The sequence below is a fragment of the Cajanus cajan genome, chromosome 6 (assembly GCF_000230855.2).
Source record: "Cajanus cajan strain Asha chromosome 6, NIPB_CcT2T_4, whole genome shotgun sequence".
Lineage (NCBI taxonomy): Eukaryota > Viridiplantae > Streptophyta > Magnoliopsida > Fabales > Fabaceae > Cajanus > Cajanus cajan.
In genome coordinates, this window is record NC_138522.1 from 45967555 (window position 1) to 45987935 (window position 20381).

At 33.0% G+C, this 20381-nt stretch overlaps 1 protein-coding gene and 1 pseudogene across 1 annotated transcript; both read right to left on the reverse strand.

Moving 5' to 3' along the window:
* Positions 1 to 7125: 7125 nt before the first annotated feature.
* LOC145959097 (putative disease resistance protein RGA1) lies at positions 7126 to 10215 on the reverse strand (annotated as a pseudogene).
* Positions 10216 to 12357: 2142 nt separating this feature from the next.
* Positions 12358 to 20381, reverse strand: LOC109796350 (putative disease resistance protein RGA1). The gene is made up of 2 exons (XM_083077217.1): positions 19792 to 20381; positions 12358 to 14881 (listed from the first exon to the last, which is right to left on the reverse strand). Exons 1-2 carry the CDS (start codon positions 20095 to 20097, stop codon positions 12551 to 12553), a joined length of 2637 nt encoding a protein of 878 aa, XP_082933343.1. The 5' UTR covers positions 20098 to 20381; the 3' UTR covers positions 12358 to 12550.

The following is a 20381-nucleotide window of genomic DNA, read 5'->3' on the forward strand; positions in this document are numbered from 1 at the left end:
TATACTTTTAGGCCATGCACGCGCTCGTATTCATAAGTGTTCTAGAAATCTCACTAAGATCCCATGTAAGTGGTCCCACTTGACACTCATTTGGGTGATTTTATCAAGTGTATACTACAATTCATACATCACCTATAAGGAATATGAAAATCATTAAAATCTTTTATAAAATGTCAAACTTTCTTATAATCACATAAAACTTAACTATAAAGATTATTCTCTCATTAATGCAACTTTAGTACTTTCTCACATCACAGGCATAGATTAAAAAATTAAAAAAAAAAATTAAAATCAATTTTAGTGCTAAAAGAACTAAAAAAAATGACTTATTTTTCCCATTGAACCTTCTTCACGGGTCTCCAATCACAAAATTTTGAGTTACTATCCTTGTTTGTTTCAAATAACTTTAATAAAAATCTCATTCCCTTTGGTGTTTATAAATAACTCATGATGTTTAGTAAATAATATCTTCCCTAGGGGCTTGAAATCAAAGGATCAAGTAAATTTGACTACACATAATTTTTGATCTTTTAAACAATTGTGATATTACATTATTTCTTAATTTTATATTTCAAATATAATATTTGTTAAGAGGTTCTCAATTACTAAACTTAATAATCAACCATTTCCAGAATAACTAACTCTGAATCAACAATTATATATATTTATTCAACAATTATATTTGGTTGATCTCAAATTAATTTTAGTATAATAAGTGTAATGACGCAACATTAGTGGATTTTTCCTCATATGGATCCAAAACTTAATTAATCATCATTGTATTTTTTTTAATACATTAGAAAATCCACAATGTTAAGTACCATAATTTATGACATCTATCTAGCATATCAAGATATCTAGAAAATTTGTTAATAATTCACATTCTCATACAAATAACTTTGAAGAGTTAAACTCAAAAGGTTCACATTACTAATATCAGCATACATATCTCCAAAGTTAGAGAAAAAATGTTCATTATCACATAAAATCATTCACACTAAGATCAATATAATTATTTATCTATGTTGGTTCTAGGTGAGTCTTATAAAAATTATAATTTTTCTCACCATTCTTTTCTAAATAATATTAATTACATATACCATTCTTTTATGTATCACAATTATTTTCTCCACCACTTCACCATAGGCTTTCACACAAATAAACAAATATTTAATTTTCCTCAAAAACTTTTAATTTAATGCACAATTAGACTTCTTAAGCCATCAACATCGACCTTCCAACAAGAACTTATTAGCGTTTGACAAGATCAAAGTCATAACTATCGGCAAACAAAACACAATTAATGGTTTACTTAATTGACATCTTGTTCTCTTCCACATGTGACAACCATAGTAGTGCGCACAAGTCATGTTCTCCTTCACAACCATGTGCTTAACTCTCACATTCTTCAAGATTTTTCATAAACAACTTTATGTCTTTTAATTTGTTGTCTATCGATGCTAAATACACGAAGTGGTCTGAACTTCTAAGACTTGCAATGTATTATTTCAAAGGACTTATCTGCATATTCTCACGCAAGTCCTCAAGATACAACAGAATCTTTCTAATACTAGATTGAAGATGTAGAATTAACAAGTTCTTAACTCAAAAAGGAGAGAATAGAGCAATGCTTAGTACATTAACTCTTACTAATTCTCAATATTTATAGGAGACTAAAATTAATTACAAGAATTAAAAATAATTAATTTTAAAATTGTTTGATAAGTCAAATTAATTAAAGCTATAACAGTCATATTATTATATTATTATATTATTATATCTTATTAAAATTAATATCAATTAAAATTTAAAACTTGTAATTAATAAAATAATTATTTTAAATTTAAATTAACACTACTAGAATTTCTCTTATTACATGAGATTTTTCCTGCGAATTTTTATGAAAAATTCGCAGGAAACGTTGTTCTTACAAATTTTTCTGCGAAATTTTATCTGCAGGTAATACCTTCGTGGATAATATATTTTTGCAAATTTTAAAATTTGCAGGAAATTTTCCTGCGAAAATTTCTTGCAAAAAAAATTTCCTACAAAAAAAAAATTTGCAGGAAAGTTTCCTGAAAAAAAAAATTCGCAGGAAAGTCTCTAATGAATTTTTTTGCAAGAAATTCTGCAGGAATATATTTTACGAAAAAAATTAAATAAATTACTATAAATTCTATAAAATGCTCACAATGAATTCATCCGAAACATTTGTTTTCATGCCTCCAACATGTGATATATAATTTTTTAAATTCTAAGATTGTAGATTATAAGTCTAACACTTAACTATACAAATCAACTTGTAAGGTAAGTGTTGCCCAACTTATATACTCTTTAATTATTTTATTTTCAATCAATGTGATACTTGAAATTTTTTTAAAATATTAAATTTATAAATTGAAATGTATTTTTTTTATTTTTCCTGCGGATTAAAATTTGCAGGGAAATCCGCATGAAAAGTTACCTGCAATTTTTTCTACCATTTAGTAAACATTACTTGCGAATTTATTTTTGTAAGAAAATCTGCAAGAAAAAAAATAAAATTCTTACAATATTTTTCGTAAATTTTTACCATGAAAAAAAATTTCTATAATTATTAAAATTGTAGCAAAATTTGTAAGAAATATCTGTAAATTATTGTTAGCAAATAAATTCACAAAAAATTTCTGTGAATATTTTTTTGCAGCAAATTCGCAAAAAATTTCTGCAAATATTTTTTTACAGAAAAATTTGCAAGAAAATGACACTTTTCTAATAATATAAAAAATAATACATTTAAAATGTCTTAAAATATGCAACACTAACAACTTATTTGACGCCGAAGGAAATAGATACAAAATTATAAAGATATGATATCACTATGATAAAATAAAATAAAGAAAAAAAAATAGAGAGAATTAATAGTTATTGAGAGGTGTTTGTAATAAGAAGTGTTTAAATATCATTTTTCTTATATAGTTTCAATAAGAAAATATCGTCACTACAGAGTTTTAATACACACTAAGGAGTCGGTGACAGACTGATAGTGGCTACTGGTTGCTGGTACGTCAAGAGAAGATGAGATTTGTGCTTTGCCCAAAAAACAAAAATGAATGCAATATTAATTGCAACCATAATTCCATTAGCACAGTCTAATTGATTTCACTAGTTTCCATCAATATTATATAAAAGGAGAGTAGTCAAAACACTTTATATCTTTAATAATTATATATAAATAAAATATTAGTTAATATAATTATTTAGGAAAAATATAATTTTTTTTAATCTTTAAAGGATATAATAATTTATTAAAAAATAAAAATAAAAGATGATTACATATATCTCCTTTATAATAAGTATAAAAATATTTTTCTTTTCTAAATTATCTTCTTTTTATTAAAAGTCAAAATCTGAAAAAAAAAATTAATTATTATGAGGTAGGTATTAATTGGACGGTGAATTATATATTTTTAGTAGTGTTTTACTATAAAATAAAATACTTTTCATGACTCGATTATCCAATCCAGAAGAATATATATAATAATACAAAATATGTATGGTTAAATATAATTTTCTATTTCTTAACGGTATTTTATAAAATTATATATCTCAAATATAATTAAGTAATTTTTATTATATTTTGTGAGCTGTATTTCACAAATACGACTTAACTTATTGTTAAGTCTCAATTTTACCTCTTTTTGGATGAGATTTATTAAACAAATTCCGGTCATCCTCTGAACCATTGCAATATAATTGTTCTCTTTTTGGTTCATTTTGTGTGCAGATATAACTAACCCAAATTTAGCTAACAATACCTTAATACATCTCATTTTTTGTGCAGGTATTGAGCTAGAGACTTAAGGATTGAAGACCCATAGGATTGGAAACCAAAGAGGCTAAGGAGCAGAGAAGAGGTGTTGCGCCGGGCGCAATAAGACCTGCGCCAGGCTAGCAAAGCAGAGTATTTCGTCTATGGAAGCCAATGCGCCGGGCGCAATATGAATTGCGCCGGGCGCGTGTCTTAAGGCAGAAAGTTTGTTGGGAAGGCTTCGCGCCGGGCGCCAAGACTTACGCGCCGGGCGCGGAACCCTAATCTGATCTCCCAGGCCCGTATTTGAAGCCATTTTCGGGGGAGAAACCTCCATTCACACATTGGACGAGTTTTAGGAGCTGTGGAAGGGATTCCCGGAGCTTGGAGCCGTTCGTGTGCGGATCTTTCCTTCGGTTCTTCATCCTCCTTTCATCTCTATTTTGTATTTGCCCTCTTTGTTGAGTGGTTTCACCCATTTTGTGGGGTTAGATGTAACCAACGTACTCTAATGTAATCCTTACGTTTTTAATGATATATATACATGTTGTTTCATTCTTTGTTGTGTACGTTTCTATGCTTAATGCTTGCTTTGGATTGATCACCCTTTGCATGATTTAAGGTTCCATTGAGTATTGGGAAATACCTTTGAAATGAGTTCTGGAACATATGCCTAGTGGAAATTGTATCTAGGGATAGAGCTTGACCCATTAGTAGTCTTAAACCCTAGCCCGTAATGCGGGTGTAGGTATTGGGTACTCAAGGGATTGATATTCAATATCCGCACCTAGGCTTTCTCTAAGGGATTAGGTTTGAGTAAACTTATGGGTTGACTAAGCAATGAATTTAACAAGAGATTAAGGATACATTAGTGTTTCGTTCGGTGAAATCTGACCCCCACAACCTCACAATACCATTATCTCATTTCTACCCTTTCCCATTCTAAAACTAATCTTTTTATAGTTTTAACATTCCAATAGTCATGCTCTTCATCTCACATTTACATGACAAACTATAAATTGGAATTATTCTTTAGTCACGAATAGTCAATAAATGCTTATTTTACCTTCTAATCCCTGTGGATACGATATTTTTACTACTTGAACGGCCGGTATACTTGCCGTGTTTGAGACCGTTGATGGAATTAAACTAATTTACAATTATAACAAAAGTACTTCAACGAAAATCTCAACACTTATGTATTTTTATAATTAAAACATTTAAAGAAAAAAAATCGTAATTTATTTAATTAGAACTTAAGTGATACCAACTTCGTTTTTATATATAAGGAATAAGTATCTAATTTATCAACGTCATAATTTAAAATATTTTTTAAATGTCCATAAAATTAAATGGCGTTAATGAGAATTATATTTAATAACATTATTTAAAAATAAAGAATAATTTTTCTAACTAATGAATATGACTTGTAGTATTTTTTATTTTGAATATATTTTTATTTTAAAAATGAATAAATGACTCATAATAAGTTAAAAATATAAAAGATAGTCACTGACGAATAAATTTAAAAATAATCTTATATTTTTTATAATTAAGATTAAAATAAGATACTATTTTTTTTTTTTAATTTAAGAAGAGAGATAGTAATACATAATAGAAGGTGGCACACTGAAATTTTTTTCTAAAAACACGCAGCTAACACTCATCTATACATCCGCGGATTTTCCTGCTGACTTTAGTCCCCATATGATTCTATACGTCGGTAACAAGTTTATGCAATTTTAAAATCCGTACAAAATTTCATACGAATTTTCTTGTGAAAAAAATACACAAGAAATGTTCCTATAGGATTTATGTGAAAGAAATTTCGCGATAATATTTTGAATAGATTTAAAATTCACAAAGAAAATTTCCCTCGGGCTTATTTTCTTATTATGCAAGTACGTAATTATCAATGATTAAGACACACATAAATGAATTAGTTATATATATTTTCAAGTCTCATGACTCAAAGGTTGTAAAGTTTGTCTCAAATATGGAAGTAGACCTGATGTTATTTAGGCAGCTTGCGTTAGTGTTAAAATAATTTTTGATTAACAAAAGTTATACTTCTCAAACATATATTAATTTTTAATTATTAATTTTGAAGTATTGTTTAAATTATATTAATAAACATAAATAAAAAATAAAAAATTCTCATACGAGGATGACAACATAGACAAATTTTACATGAGAAAATGACTTAAAAATAAACAAATAAACCCTCTTAAATGCATATATTATAAATAAATGATAGAAATTTATCAAGTATTATGAAAAAAAATGAATGTAGTTAATTCATTTTTTTATTCAAAATATACAATGAAATATATAAGTTGTTTTTCTTAATTATCATGATATATAAAGTTATATAAAATCATTATGCATCAGAATAATAAAGGAATTGTGAAGTGTGTATATTTAGTTAAATAAAAGAATATCAATGTGATATAAGTAAGAAGGAACCATTTCGAAAGAACAACCAAAATAATACTTAAAATTTTTTCATGATGCCTTTATTGTAAAAAGACTAATCATACACAATAATGATATTGTGAAAGCTTGATGCAAGAAGTTACAAAGGTGATCTATTAAAACACATAAAAAGTATGCAAATTTCATGTGCAACAAAAAGTAATCAACATTGTTAAAAATCAACAAAAAAAAGAAGAAGAAGAACTACTGCTACTACTATTACTACTTTCAATGACATGCTTCACCACCAATAAACCCACAAAAACTTGACTTAATAGTTATTATACAAACCATATGACTTATGATTGAGAGCCTTCATATAGCACAACAAAATTAATATATCTAAAGGGAATTTAGCACATATTGAAATAAAAGGCAAATAAATAATTATAATTAAAAACCATTCATATATGTCATTAATATATATTATATTTGGGATTTAGCTCCTCTAAAATGAAGAAATTACACATCAAAAAATAAAGTGCAATAACCATTTATTACAAAAATCAATTGTTGAATTAAATTAGATTTTATTTTGTAAGAATTTAATTTTATTCAAATCTTAATGATTGATTTTATAATTAATAATCTGGAGGACACTTTTTCTTTCAAAGCCTATTTCCTTACTCCAAAAGAGTCAAATTCAATATTTTATATGTTGTTAATATTAATCAAAATTTATTAAGTATTATTCGGTTATTAGAAAAGATAAGAACTCTGCTTTAAATTTAACAAACAAAGAATCAACTGTAAATGATGAAGATACAAATAAAGAATAAGAGAATACGTTTTTTTCTTTAAAGAAATTTATATTTATGAAAAAAATGAAGATGATGAAGAATCTTTTAAAAAGTAAAGTATAAGTCAAAGAAATAAAAATAATAATAAAAAAAAAGACATCAATGTATCTACTGCATACCAAACATTTTTGAGTGGATTGAACAGTTAAACGAGGAAAAGAAAAATTGACACAAGATCATAATTTAAATTTTAGTCGCCGTGCCTGCGCAGCATTTCAGTTTTACTAATCCCGCAGTTTCAACCGCACCCGCGACTGCATTTGAAAAAGGATGTGCCCTTCTCTTGTTTCTCCAATGGAAAGGCGTTTGATGTGAGAGATGAGGGACCAGTACTCACCAGATTGTGGCTCACATTTTTTACACAGTTCAGCACAACCATCTATGCTCAAATCTTCAAGTGCAGTGAGGCGATGTATGCCACTTGGGAGGTACAACAGTTGAGGACAGTTAACAATATGGAGCATCTTAAGATAACTCATTGTTGTCAGCCACTCAGGAAGCACCTTGAATCCATTGAGGGAATGTCTGTTGCCTTGGACAATGCTCAAGGTGCAGATACTTCATCCTCAAACTTTGGTTTGGGCTTTCATAGTTCAACGAAAGATTTAGCATCTCGCACCTTATTACAGACAGGACTTCCAGTTTAGGCAGAATATGAAGAGGTAAGGACTCAAGGCTCCCACATGATTGAACATGCAAAATTTCAAGGGAAGTGAGTTGTGCCCTTCTGAACAAAACCTTCAAATTGTCGCAATATTCAAAAGTCAGAATTTGAAGATTGTTCAAGCTTGCAAATTCATCCTCTGGAATGGAAGACTGTTTTGTGGTTATATGCAAGTGCTCAAGGCTGATTAACATCCCTATTCCTTTAGGCAATGTTTCAAGCTCCACACATCCTCTGAGCGACAAAACTAGCAAATTTTGGAGTTTGCATATAGAATGAGGAAGTCTTTTTAATTTGCAATTATTTTCAAGATTGAGAATTCGCAAATGTTCCAGTATAGCAATGGAATTAGGTAGAGTCTCTAAAGAGGAATCACTTAAATTTAAAATCCGTAAATATTTGTATCTAGTTATCTATATATTCAAAAGAGCTTCACTGTGCAAACCTATTCCATGGATCGGAAAAAATATAGTTCTCACACTTCTGGACTTGGGGAACAAAGCATGGTTATGTGAAATGTTTTCAAAAATGGGTTAATGCCTTACTTGCTGAGGTATATTGCAAGTACTGGAATTTACCACTAGAAGCTCCTCTTTCGCAATGTACAGCGCAAGATCATGTACCAAATCATGGACTTTGAAACAGTAAAAGTAGCCAAAGTCCTCAAAATCCTCCAGAAATGACCTTGAATGTAACTCATCTATATATTGTCTTGCAATATTTGCTATCTTCCGATTTCCAACTGGAGATCCAAGTAATCCTAGTGCCACCCAAACATTAGAAATGTGAAAACCAGAAAAACCAGCATCTTTAGGAAAAAGGGAAAAGTACGCAAAACAGCGTCTCAAATAGGATGGCATTTGATCATAACTCAACTTAAGAGCAGGTAAAATGTCATCTTTCTTTTGTTTTAAGTTCCATATCTCATGGTCTCTTACAAATTGCCACCTTTCCAAATCAAAATTTAAAAACAGGGAACTTCCTAAAGTTCGAACAGCCAGTGGAACTCCTCGACATTTTTTCACAATTTCTTTTCCTATCTCCACCAAATTTGGATATTTTGTTTCTTCCCCTTCCTTAAATGCCCATTTGACAAATAATGATAAACAATTCTCTATAGAAAGGCCTTCTAAAATATACGAGTGAACAGTGCTCATCATTGAAGCAATTGTGTTACTTCGTGTTGTCACTATGATTTTGCTTCCCACTACACCAACCTTCAATAAATCTTTCAACTCTACCCATTTTGAACGGTCATCACTCCATATATCATCTAACACTAGTAAATACTTCTGACCAGAAAGCTTGTGTCTAAGACGACTTTGTAACTGCTCAATATCTAAGCTGTTAATGTTTTCTTGGTGACCAAGAGCAATATTTGGAGCTGAAGCAGAAGCAGAGTTGATGATTTTAATAATTATTTGCCTAATGTCAAAATCATCTGAGACACACACCCACATCTTCAATTGGAAAAGTTCATCCATCCTCTTATCATTACACACCAACTTTGCCAGTGTGGTCTTCCCCAAGCCTCCAATACCCACTATGGGAATAACACACACACTTTTATCTCCACCACCATCACCATGAGGGTGAGGTTGCATCAAAAGCTTGATAATTTCCTCCCTATCATTCTCCCTTCCTATAACCCCTGAAGCATCAACATGGGAATAAGTCATTTCTCTCCTTTGCACAAGCTTTTGGTCAACATTAATCCTCTCAAGACAAAGCTTGTTTCCATCAGCGGCAATCTTATCCAATTTATGCCTAACATATTTGATTTGATGAGCCATCCTAAGACGGAAAACAAGAGCATTAGAGGAAGAAAAAAAGTGGCCTACCTTCATCCTGGTGCTGCCTGAAGCTTTGACAACCTGCTTTCTCAAGTTTTGGCACTCAAATCCATCCAATATATCTTCAACATCTAAGCATACATTTTGAATCTGGCTGAGCCATTCACGCAACCCATGCTTCTGCTCCCTCTTCTCCTCAGCATCCAACAACACACCTTTCACAATTGATAAGGTGTCTTTGATCCCTTGCATATCCTCATACACGTGATAAGCACGAGAAGCTTGTTCATAAACAGAAGAAGCAAGCTTCCCCAGCAGTGATTCTGCAATATCGAAGACAAAATATTCGGCCACGATATTCAGGAATGAGCATAAAGGAATTGGGATATAAGTTTGAGGTGCGGTCATTCGTATCCCTCCCTGTTCAAATACACATGTTTTCCAATTGAAACAGTGAGAATGACCAATGACTATGGTGTTTAAAGGAAAAACATGATATGTACACCTATCAGGGTAACTGCATAAGTCGTTGATTTTGACTCGCGGCTATTAATGCCACAATATTATTGACTCTGACTTCTGTCCAAACTCCAAACATCTTTCTTCAAACTCATACCGGTGTAGGCTCTTAGCTCTCATCTTTAGATAAGAAATTCACCGCTAGTAATTAATTTGGTATTACATATGATTATATCTTAATGTTTGTTACCTATGATTGTTACTCATCTTCCTTAAAATAACTGTTAAGAACAAAAAATAGTAATTTTCAATTTTAAAAAATAAAAATTAAAGAAAAATATTTTACAAAAATTAAACTAAAATTTATTTATTTTACGGGACAAAATAATGTTTACAAAATTAAAAAAAAAACATGAAAAAAGGGGAAAAAAAACTACAAGAATCAAAAGCAAAATTCCTTAATTTTATAAGGAGTAAAAACATATTTAAGTCAAATAAATATATAAAAAATAACTAAATAAATTTTAAAATGACATTATATACATCACTATAATATTAAAAATAATTTAAAAAATTGGCTAAATTAAATTTTGGTCTCTTATCTTATTTTGATTCTTATATGTTAAAATGTTAATTTTAGTCTTATATCTTTTATATTTGGATCAATTTGATCCTTTTAAAAAAATTATTTCCAATTTTGTGAAATGATTTTGAGTCAATTTTTTTTTATTGATCCAAGACTTGAAACTTATTATCTTCATGTATTTGAAAACCATGAAATTTAATTGGAGTCTAAATCCAATAGAGTTATAATCATAGTAAAAATTACGTGAAAAATATATTTCATGAATAATTAGAAAATAATATGAAATTATATTATTGAATTTTTCAATTCTTTTTGGACTTATGTTTATGTAATTTTTATCATATTTATGAATTTTTTTTGTTTGAATTTTAGTTGCGTTTAATTGTTTAAATTTCATGGCATGAAGGCTTAATCTCATACTCATCTAATTCTCTTAACATATCATCTTAATGTAAAACTTATGCATACACATCAACATTGTTTCATTCTCATGTCACACATTATCATCATCTCACATCACATTATTCACTAATATTTCAAACATTGCACACAATATTCTCAAGTGAAATATCAACATCTCATCACATTACGAATAACCTTCTCATATTATATCATGCATAATCATCTCCTATTACATATAAATTTTTCATGCTACACATAAAACATATCATATCATGCACATCACATAAAAACATCTCACATTGTATATAGACACAAAGTCTCAAGCACCAGGTAACACAAACATAATCTTGTATCATCATCATAACTCATTCACAAATATCCCCTTTTATTCTTGTTCTTTTTAAACCATTGACATAAGTTTCTTAAACCATCTTCAAGATTAAATATTTAAAGGGTAAAATAACTCACCATTACAACTCTCAAATTATCTTTCCTTATATTAAGCTCTTACAATATTATGGGGTCTAAACGCGATATAAAGAATTATATATCTGATTTCAAATTGATATTAATTTTGTTAGAAAGATGATACAATTATCTAAAACTTTTATGTTGACCTCAAGAGTTAATTTTTTCATCTATTATTTTTAAAAAATTACAAAATCGAAACTTTTTAATCTAAATTTAACATCTTGACCAACGCTTATTAATTTGATCATAACTTAAGTTTTAAACCTCTTTTTTGAGTGATTACAACGAAAAGAAAGAGAAAAGCCATAAGAAAAAATAGATTTTATCAACTTTTGACTCTTCTCTGAAGTCAAATTTATATCATGATCTATTTAGCAAAACTTCTCTAAAATCATTTTTAAAAGAAATATAAATGTTTATTCAAAAACTAAAATTAATTTATACACAAGTTAATTTGTAAAAAAAATTATATTAATTTCTTCAAAATATACTTTTTAACTTAATAAAATAATTTTTATTATTTTATTTTTCCCTTTTATTTTCTTCTCCTAAAAATGTTAATAAATAAATTCTAAAAGAGCACTACTATTTGGTACGACAAGATTTCACACGTAAAACTACAAAAAGCCACATGTTTGTATTTCATTGGATGGAGATAAAATTTAAAATAAAATTAGAGTAAATAAGATAGAAATCACGTAACTGCAATTCGTATATGATTTCGTGTGTATAATTTCAAACTAACAAGCATTTCTCGTTCTAGAAACAAAAGCTGACAGCAATTTTTTCATAATTCAGTAGTTTTGTGCAGAATATGACAGCCTCAGATCCCATAACAATAAGACCTCCTTCACAAAAAGCACCTAGACGGCCGGAAATTTAAGTTGATTTAGTAGATATTGTACTATTAAGTTGAATAAGTTTATTAAACCCTAAACCCTGCAATCAATTTTGAACCGAAACCTTTATTTGTTCACAGGGGTTGCAGTTCGGAACTGCACAAATGAAACTTGATCTCAGAAAATGAAAAACAGAAAACAAAATCACATTAGAAGGATGATCTTCTCTTCACTGTTGTAGTCTCCATGCCTATGCAACATTTCAGTTTTACTAATTGCGCAATCTCAACCGCAACTGCGACAGCATTCGAAAAAGAAGTTTCTCTTCTCTTGTTTCTCCAATGGAAAAGCGTTTGATGTGAGAGATGAAGGACCAGTACTCACCAGATTGTGGTTCACATTTTCGACACAATTCAGGACAACCATCTATGCTCAAATCTTCAAGGGCAGTGAGGCTATGCATGTCATTTGGGAGAGACAATAGCTGAGGACAGTTAAAAATATGGAGCATCTTAAGATGACTCATTCTTGTCAGCCACTCAGGAAGCACCTCAAGACTATCACAATTTAAAATGGACAATGTCTGCAAAGTGTCTGCGGCTCCTTGAATCCATTGGGGCAACGTCTGTTGCCTTGGACAATGCTCAAGATGCAGAAGTTTCATCCTCAAACTATGGTTTGGGCTTTCACAGTTCAACGACAGATTTAGCGTCATGCACCTTATTACAAACAAAACTTCCAGTTTTGGGAGAATATGAAGAGGTAAGGACTCAAGGCCCCCACATGATTGAACAAGCAAAACTTTAAGGGATGTGAGTTGTGCCCTTCTGAACAAAAACTTCAAATTGTCACAATATTCAAAACTCAAAGTATGAAGATTGTTAAGGCTTGCAAACTCATCTTCGGACAGAATAGATTGTTTTGTGGTTATGAGCAATCTTTGAAGGCTGACTAACATTCCTAATCCTTTAGGCAATGTTTCAAGCTCCATGCATCCTCTCAGGGACAAAAATTTCAAATTTTGGAGTTTGCATATAGAATGAGGAAGTCTTTTTATTTTTCTGTTATTTTCAAGACAGAGAGCTCGCAGATGCTCCAATTTACCAATTGAATTAGGCAGAGTCTCAATACGGGAATCACTTAAACTTAAAACCCGTAAGTATTTGTATCTTGTTATCCATGTATACAAAAGAGATTCACTGTCAACACCCACCCCATGGATGGGAAAAAGTATAGTCCTCACCCTTCTGGACTTGTAGAACAAAGCATTGCTAAGTGAATCATTTTCAACAACTGATAAATGCCTTACTTGCCCAGGTATATTACTAGTATGGGAGTTGACCACTACAAGCTCCCCCTTGGCAATGTACAGTGCAAGATCATGTACTAAATCATGTACTTTGAAACAGTAAAGGTGGGCGCCTAAGTCCTCAAAATCCTCTAGAAATGATCTTGAACGTAACTCATCTATATATAGTCTAGATATATTCTCTATCTTTTGACTTCCAACTGGAGATCTAAGCAATCCATGTGCCCCCCAAAGATCAGTAACACAAGCATCAGAAAAACAAAAATCTTTAGGAAAAAGGGAAAAGTAAGCAAAACAGTGCCTCAAATAGGATGGCATTTGATCATAGCTTAACTTGAGAGCAGGTAAAATGTCATCTTTTTTCTGTTTTAAGTTCCATATCTCGTGATCTCTTACAAATTTCCACCTTTCTAAATTAAAATTTAAGAATAGGGAACTTCCTAAAGTTCGAACCGCCAATGGAACTCCTCGACATTTTTTCACAATTTCTTTTCCTATCTCCACTAAATTTGGATATTTTGTTTCTTCGCCTTCCTTAAATGCCCATTTGACAAACAGAGATAAACAATTCTCCATAGAAAGACCTTCTAAAACATACGGGGTAACAGTGCCCATCATTGAAGCAATTGTGTTGCTTCGTGTTGTCACTATGATTTTGCTTCCCACTGCACCAACCTTCAATAAATCTTTCAACTCTATCCATTTTGTACGGTCATCACTCCATATATCATCCAAAACTAGTAAATACTTCTGACTAGAAAGCTTGTGTCTAAGACGACTTTGTAACTGCTCAATATCTAAGCTGTTAAGGTTTTCTTGGTGAGCAAAAGCAATATTTGGAGCTGAAGCAGAGGCAGAGTTTATGATTTTAATAATTATCTGCCTAATGTCAAAATCATCTGAGACACACACCCACATCTTCAATTTGAAAAGTTCATCCATCCTCTTATCATTGAACACCAACTTTGCCAGTGTAGTCTTCCCCAAGCCTCCAATACCCACTAAGGGAATAACACAAAGACTTTTATCACCATCACCAAGAGGATGAGGCTGCATTAAAAGTTTTAAAATGGCTTCCTTATCATTCTCCCTTCCTATAACCCCTGAAGCATCAATATAGGAATAAGTCATTTCCCTCCTTTGCACAAGTCTGCGGTCAACATGAATCCTCTGAAGACCAAACTTGTTGCCATCAGCTGCTATCTTATCCAATCTATTTCTAATATATTTGATTTGACGAGCCATCTTAAAACGTAAAAGAAGAGAATTAGAGGAAGAAAAGAAGTGGCCTACCTGTTGCGGAAACGTCTAGCAAATTTTAAACCAAAAGCAAAACAAGAAAGAAAGAACACCAAGAATTTAACGAGGTTCAGCCAATTATGCCTACTTCCTCGGACACTACCAAATATATTTCACTAAGAAATATTACAATAGAGAGAGAAGAGAAAACTACAAGCCTTAGAAGTTACAAATGAACTTGTAGTTGGGATGATTTCAAAGTGAAGGGAAGGGTTTCTATATATAGAACCTAAGGCACTACACATTCCCAAACCTATCCAATGTGGGACTAATTTGGCCACATCAAAAAAAACTTATTCGATGTGGGACTAAATTTGCCACACCATATTCAACAAATCTCCACCTTGGCAAATTTCATATTTTCAAATCTCTCATCTTTGATAGTGTCTACCAATGCAGTCTTCAAATTTTGATAATATTAATCAAGTCCAAACAGTGTTGGAACTTGATTGAATCTACTACCTTTGTCAATATATCAGCTGGATTCTCTGTGGTCCTTATCTTCTGGATAGCCACTCCACCTTCTTCGATAATCTCTCTTATGAAGTGGTAACGAACATCAATATGCTTCGTCCTTGCATGGTAAGTTTGATTCTTTGCCAACATGATTGCACTTTGACTATCACAATGCACCTTCACATGCTTTTGTAGAATTCCTAATTCACCAAGCAACCCTTGAAGCCAAATTGCTTCCTTCACAGCCTCTGTCAAAGCCATATACTCTGCCTCTGTTGTAGACAAAGCTACAGTTGACTGTAAAGTAGACCTCCAACATACCGGTGCTTTTGCCAAAGTAAAAACATAGCCAGTAGTTGATCGACGATTATCCAGATCTCCAGCATAGTTGGAATCACAATATCCAACCACATTTTGACCATCTTGTTCCTGCTGAAATACCAAACCAACATCTACAGTGTTCAGAATGTACCGTAGAATCCATTTCACAGCTTGCCAATGCTCTTTTCCTGGATTATGCATGTACCTGCTCACAACCCCTACTGCATAAGAAATGTCAGGCCTTGTACACACCATAGCATACATTAAGCTTCCAACAGCGCTAGCATATGAAACTTTAGACATGTAGGCTTTCTCTGCTGCATCTCTTGGAGATAAATTTGCACTGAGTTTAAAATGAGAAGCAAGTGGTGTACTAACAGGTTTGGATTCATCAGATATGCCAAAACGTTTTAGTACCCTTTTCAAATACTCTTTCTGAGTTAAACAAAGTCTTCCCAATTTTCTGTCTCTACTTATCTCCATGCCAAGAATCTTCTTTGCTTCACCAAGATCCTTCATTTCAAATTCACCATTTAATTGAGTTTTTAACTTCTCAATTTCCTCTTTGTTCTTGGAAGCAATCAACATATCATCAACATAAAGAAGAAGATATATAAAAGATCCATCATGCAGCTTGCGCAAATACACACAGTGATCGTACTTGCTCCTTGTGTACTTTTGCCTCAACATAAACTTGTCAAATCGTTTGTACCATTGTCTTGGTGATTGCTTCAATCCGTACAACGATTTTTCAAGTTTACAAAACATATTTTCTTTTCCAGCAACCTTGAACCCTTCAGGCTGAGTCATATAGATTTCCTCCTCCAAGTCTCCATGTAAAAATGTCGTCTTTACATCCATTTGAACCAGCTCCATATCCAATTGTGCCACCAAAGCCAACAGAACACGGATGGAAGAGTGTTTTACAACTGGAGAAAACACCTCATTGTAGTCAATTCCTTCCTTCTGAGCATAACCTTTGGCTACTAACCTTGCTTTGTAGCGCACTTCTGACTTGTCAGGAAATCCATCTTTCTTTGCATATACCCATTTGCACCCAATTGCTTTCTTTCCCTTTGGAAGATTTGCTAACTTCCAAGTCTGGTTCCTTCTAAGGGACTCCATTTCTTCGGACATGGCACTTCTCCACTTATCTTCTTCTGAACCTTTGACTGCTTCAATATAAGTGGTAGGAATATCATCACTTGCAACTGGAGATGCATAGGACACCATATCAACATAACGAGCAGGCATTATGGTTGTCCTCTTTGGCTTTCTTAATGCAATTGATTCAAGTTGCTGTGGAGGTTCTTGGATATGAACCTCTTCTTCATCTGACTCCTCATCTACCATAGGAGTTTTTTCTTCATCATTTGCTGGAAAAACAATCTTCCTTTCAAACTCCACCTGTTTTGGAGTACCATTCTTCTTTTGTTCTGTTGTCACCTTTCCCAACATGGTAGATTCATCAAAGGTGACATCCCTGCTAATGATTGTCTTCTTGGTCTCTAGGCACCAAAGACGATATCCTTTTACACCAGATGCAATCCCCATGAAAATTGCTTTCTTTGCACGAGGATCCAATTTTGACTCCTTAACATGATAATAAGCAGTGCAGCCAAATACATGTAAGGAATCATAATCTGTAGCAGGTTTTCCGAACCATTTCTCTAGTGGTGTTTTGCCACCAATTGCACTTGATGGTAGGCGATTGATAAGATGACTCGCATATACAACAGCTTCAGCCCAAAACTGTTTGCCCAATCCAGCATTGGACAACATACACCGAACTTTCTCCAGCAATGTTCGATTCATGCGTTCTGCCACTCCATTTTGTTGTGGTGTGTGCTTGACTGTGAAGTGTCTGACAATGCCGCTTTCTTCGCAAGCCTTCTTAAATGGATCACTCGTGTACTCCCCACCATTGTCTGTTCGAAAATGCTTGATCTTTCGCCCAGTTTGGGTTTCCATCCTCTTTTTCCATTTAAGGAAAATTCCAAGCACCTCATCCTTAGTCTTTATTGCATACACCCAAATTCTCCGGGAAAAATCATCAACAAAGGTGACATAGTAGTGGTTTCCTGCCAATGATGCTGTTTTTGAAGGTCCCCACACATCAGAATGAACATAATCCAAAATACCTTTAGTATCATGGATAGCTGTTCCAAATTTCACCCTTGTCTTCTTCCCTTTGACACAATGCTCACAAAAGTCCAATTTGCAAGCCTGAATATTTTTCAACAATCCTTGTTTCATGAGTAAATTCAAGGATCTTTCACCAGCGTGTCCCAGCCGCATATGCCATAACTTGGCCGACTCCAACTCCTTCTCGTCACTGGATGCCACTGCTGCAGTTCCAATAATAGTAGTACCTTGGTAATAGTACAACCTATTATTTTTCCGAACTCCTTTCATTACCACCAGAGCTCCAGAGATTATCTTCATTACTCCACCTTCTGCGTGCACCATGAAACCCTTCTCTTCTAAGGCTCCCACAGAAATGAGATTTCTTGATAAACTCGGGACAAAACGAACATCCTTCAAAGTTCTGATTGCTCCATCACGATTCTTCAATCGAATAGAACCAATCCCATGTGTGGTAAGAGGAACATCATTTGCTGTATAAACAACTCCTTCTTCTAGTTCTCTGAAATCATAGAACCATTCTCGATTAGGACACATATGATTGCTGCATCCCGAATCAAGAATCCAAGCACTAGAAGAGCTGGTTGAACCAGAAACAGCAAGTGAATAATCTGAGTCATCAACATACTCAGCTACATTTGAATCTGCAACAGTCTTAGATTGACCTTTGTTTTTTAGTTTAGGACAATCTTTCTTCCAATGCCCCTTTTCTCGACAAAAGGCACACTCATCTTTCCCAACTTTAGCCTTCGACTTCGATCGCTTCTTCTTTCCTTTCGCCTGGATCACCGGACGTCCTCTTGCAACCAAAGCTTCATTAGCCTTCTCTGAACTATCTTTTTTGTCTTTTCTCCTCAGTTCATAGCTGTATAGGGCTCCACAAACTTCATTTAGAGACACAGCAACCTTCCCATGGAGTAGAGTTGTTTCCAGAAACTCAAACTCTTCAGGAAGTGATCCCAACAACATTAGGGCAAGATCCTCATCTTCAAAAGTCACGTCCAGGTTTAACAAATCAGCAACAAGCTGATTAAAACTAGTGATGTGATCATTCATTGTGGCACCAGGAATGTAAGTGAACCGAAACAGCCTTTTCTTCATGTGAAGTTTATTCTGACTGCTTTTCTTCAAGAACTTTTCCTCCAACTCCGTCATCAACTTACTAGCAGAGGTCTCTTTGCAGAATGCATACTTCTGCTCTCTTGATAAGCATGACCTTATTGTACCACATGCCAATCGATTGAGGGTCTTCCAATCTTCCTCTCCCATACTTTCTGGTTTCTTTCCTTCAATTGTAATGTCTAGACCTTGCTGAAAAAGAGCATCTAGAACCTCACTTTGCCACATGCCGAAATGACCGCTGCCATCGAAAATCTCTACCATCAACCTTGGATTCCCACCAACAGCTCTTTGCAAAATGCTTGAAGAAGCATTCAAAGTTGATGATGTAATTCTAAGTGGATTTTCTTCGTTTGCCATCTCAGCTCAATTTGAACAGAGGTTTAAAATTTGCTAAATGTCAAATAATAAAAAAAATCCAGGATTAAGGAAAAATTTTCTGATGTGCCGACTATAGAATACCTACAGCGCACAGAGCATAGTGTTTTTTCCTTAAAATAACCTGGCTCTTGATACCAATTGTTGCGAAAACGTCTAGCAAATTTTAAACCAAAAGCAAAACAAGAAAGAAAGAACACCAAGAATTTAACGAGGTTCAGCCAATTATGCCTACTTCCTCGGACACTACCAAATATATTTCACTAAGAAATATTACAATAGAGAGAGAAGAGAAAACTACAAGCCTTAGAAGTTACAAATGAACTTGTAGTTGGGATGATTTCAAAGTGAAGGGAAGGGTTTCTATATATAGAACCTAAGGCACTACACATTCCCAAACCTATCCAATGTGAGACTAATTTGGCCACATCAAAAAAAACTTATTCGATGTGGGACTAAATTTGCCACACCATATTCAACACTACCTTCATTCTGGTAGAGCCTGAAGCTTTGACAACTTGCTTTCTCAAGTTTTGGCACTGAAATCCATCCAATATATCTTCAGCATCTAAGCATGCGTTTTGAATCTGGCTGAGCCATTCACGCAACCCATGCTTCTGCTCCCTCTTCTCCTCAGCATCCAACAACACACCTTTCACAATTGACAAGGTGTCTTTGATCCCTTGCACATCGTCATACACATGATAGGCTCGAGAAGCTTGTTCATAAACAGAAGAAGCAAGGTTCCCCAGCAGTGATTCAGCAATATCGAAGACAAAATATTCGGCCATGATATTAGGAAAGAGCAGAAAGGAATTGGGATGTAAGTTTGTGGTGCAGTCATTCGTGCTCCTATAAGTTTGTTTTCCAAATTGAACAGTAAGGATGACCGATGAGTTCGATGAGACAATGACGTGACACTGTTGTATAAAGGAAACAGATGGTATGTACACCTATCGGGTAACCACATAAGTCGTTAATTTTGACTTGTGACTCTTCAAGTCACGGTATTACGACGGTACACTTAACTAGATCTCATAAATATAAATGAAAATAATTATATATTATTAAGGAA

Bases quoted from the DNA above. Each gene is read 5' to 3' on its own strand.
- LOC109796350 (XM_083077217.1), bottom strand. From the start codon at position 20,097: ATGGCCGAATATTTTGTCTTCGATATTGCTGAATCACTGCTGGGGAAC. The intron at 14,882-19,791 runs GTAGTGTTGAAT...TTTCCGCAACAG, and splicing joins CAGGCTCTACCAGAATGAAG to GTAGGCCACTTCTTTTCTTC.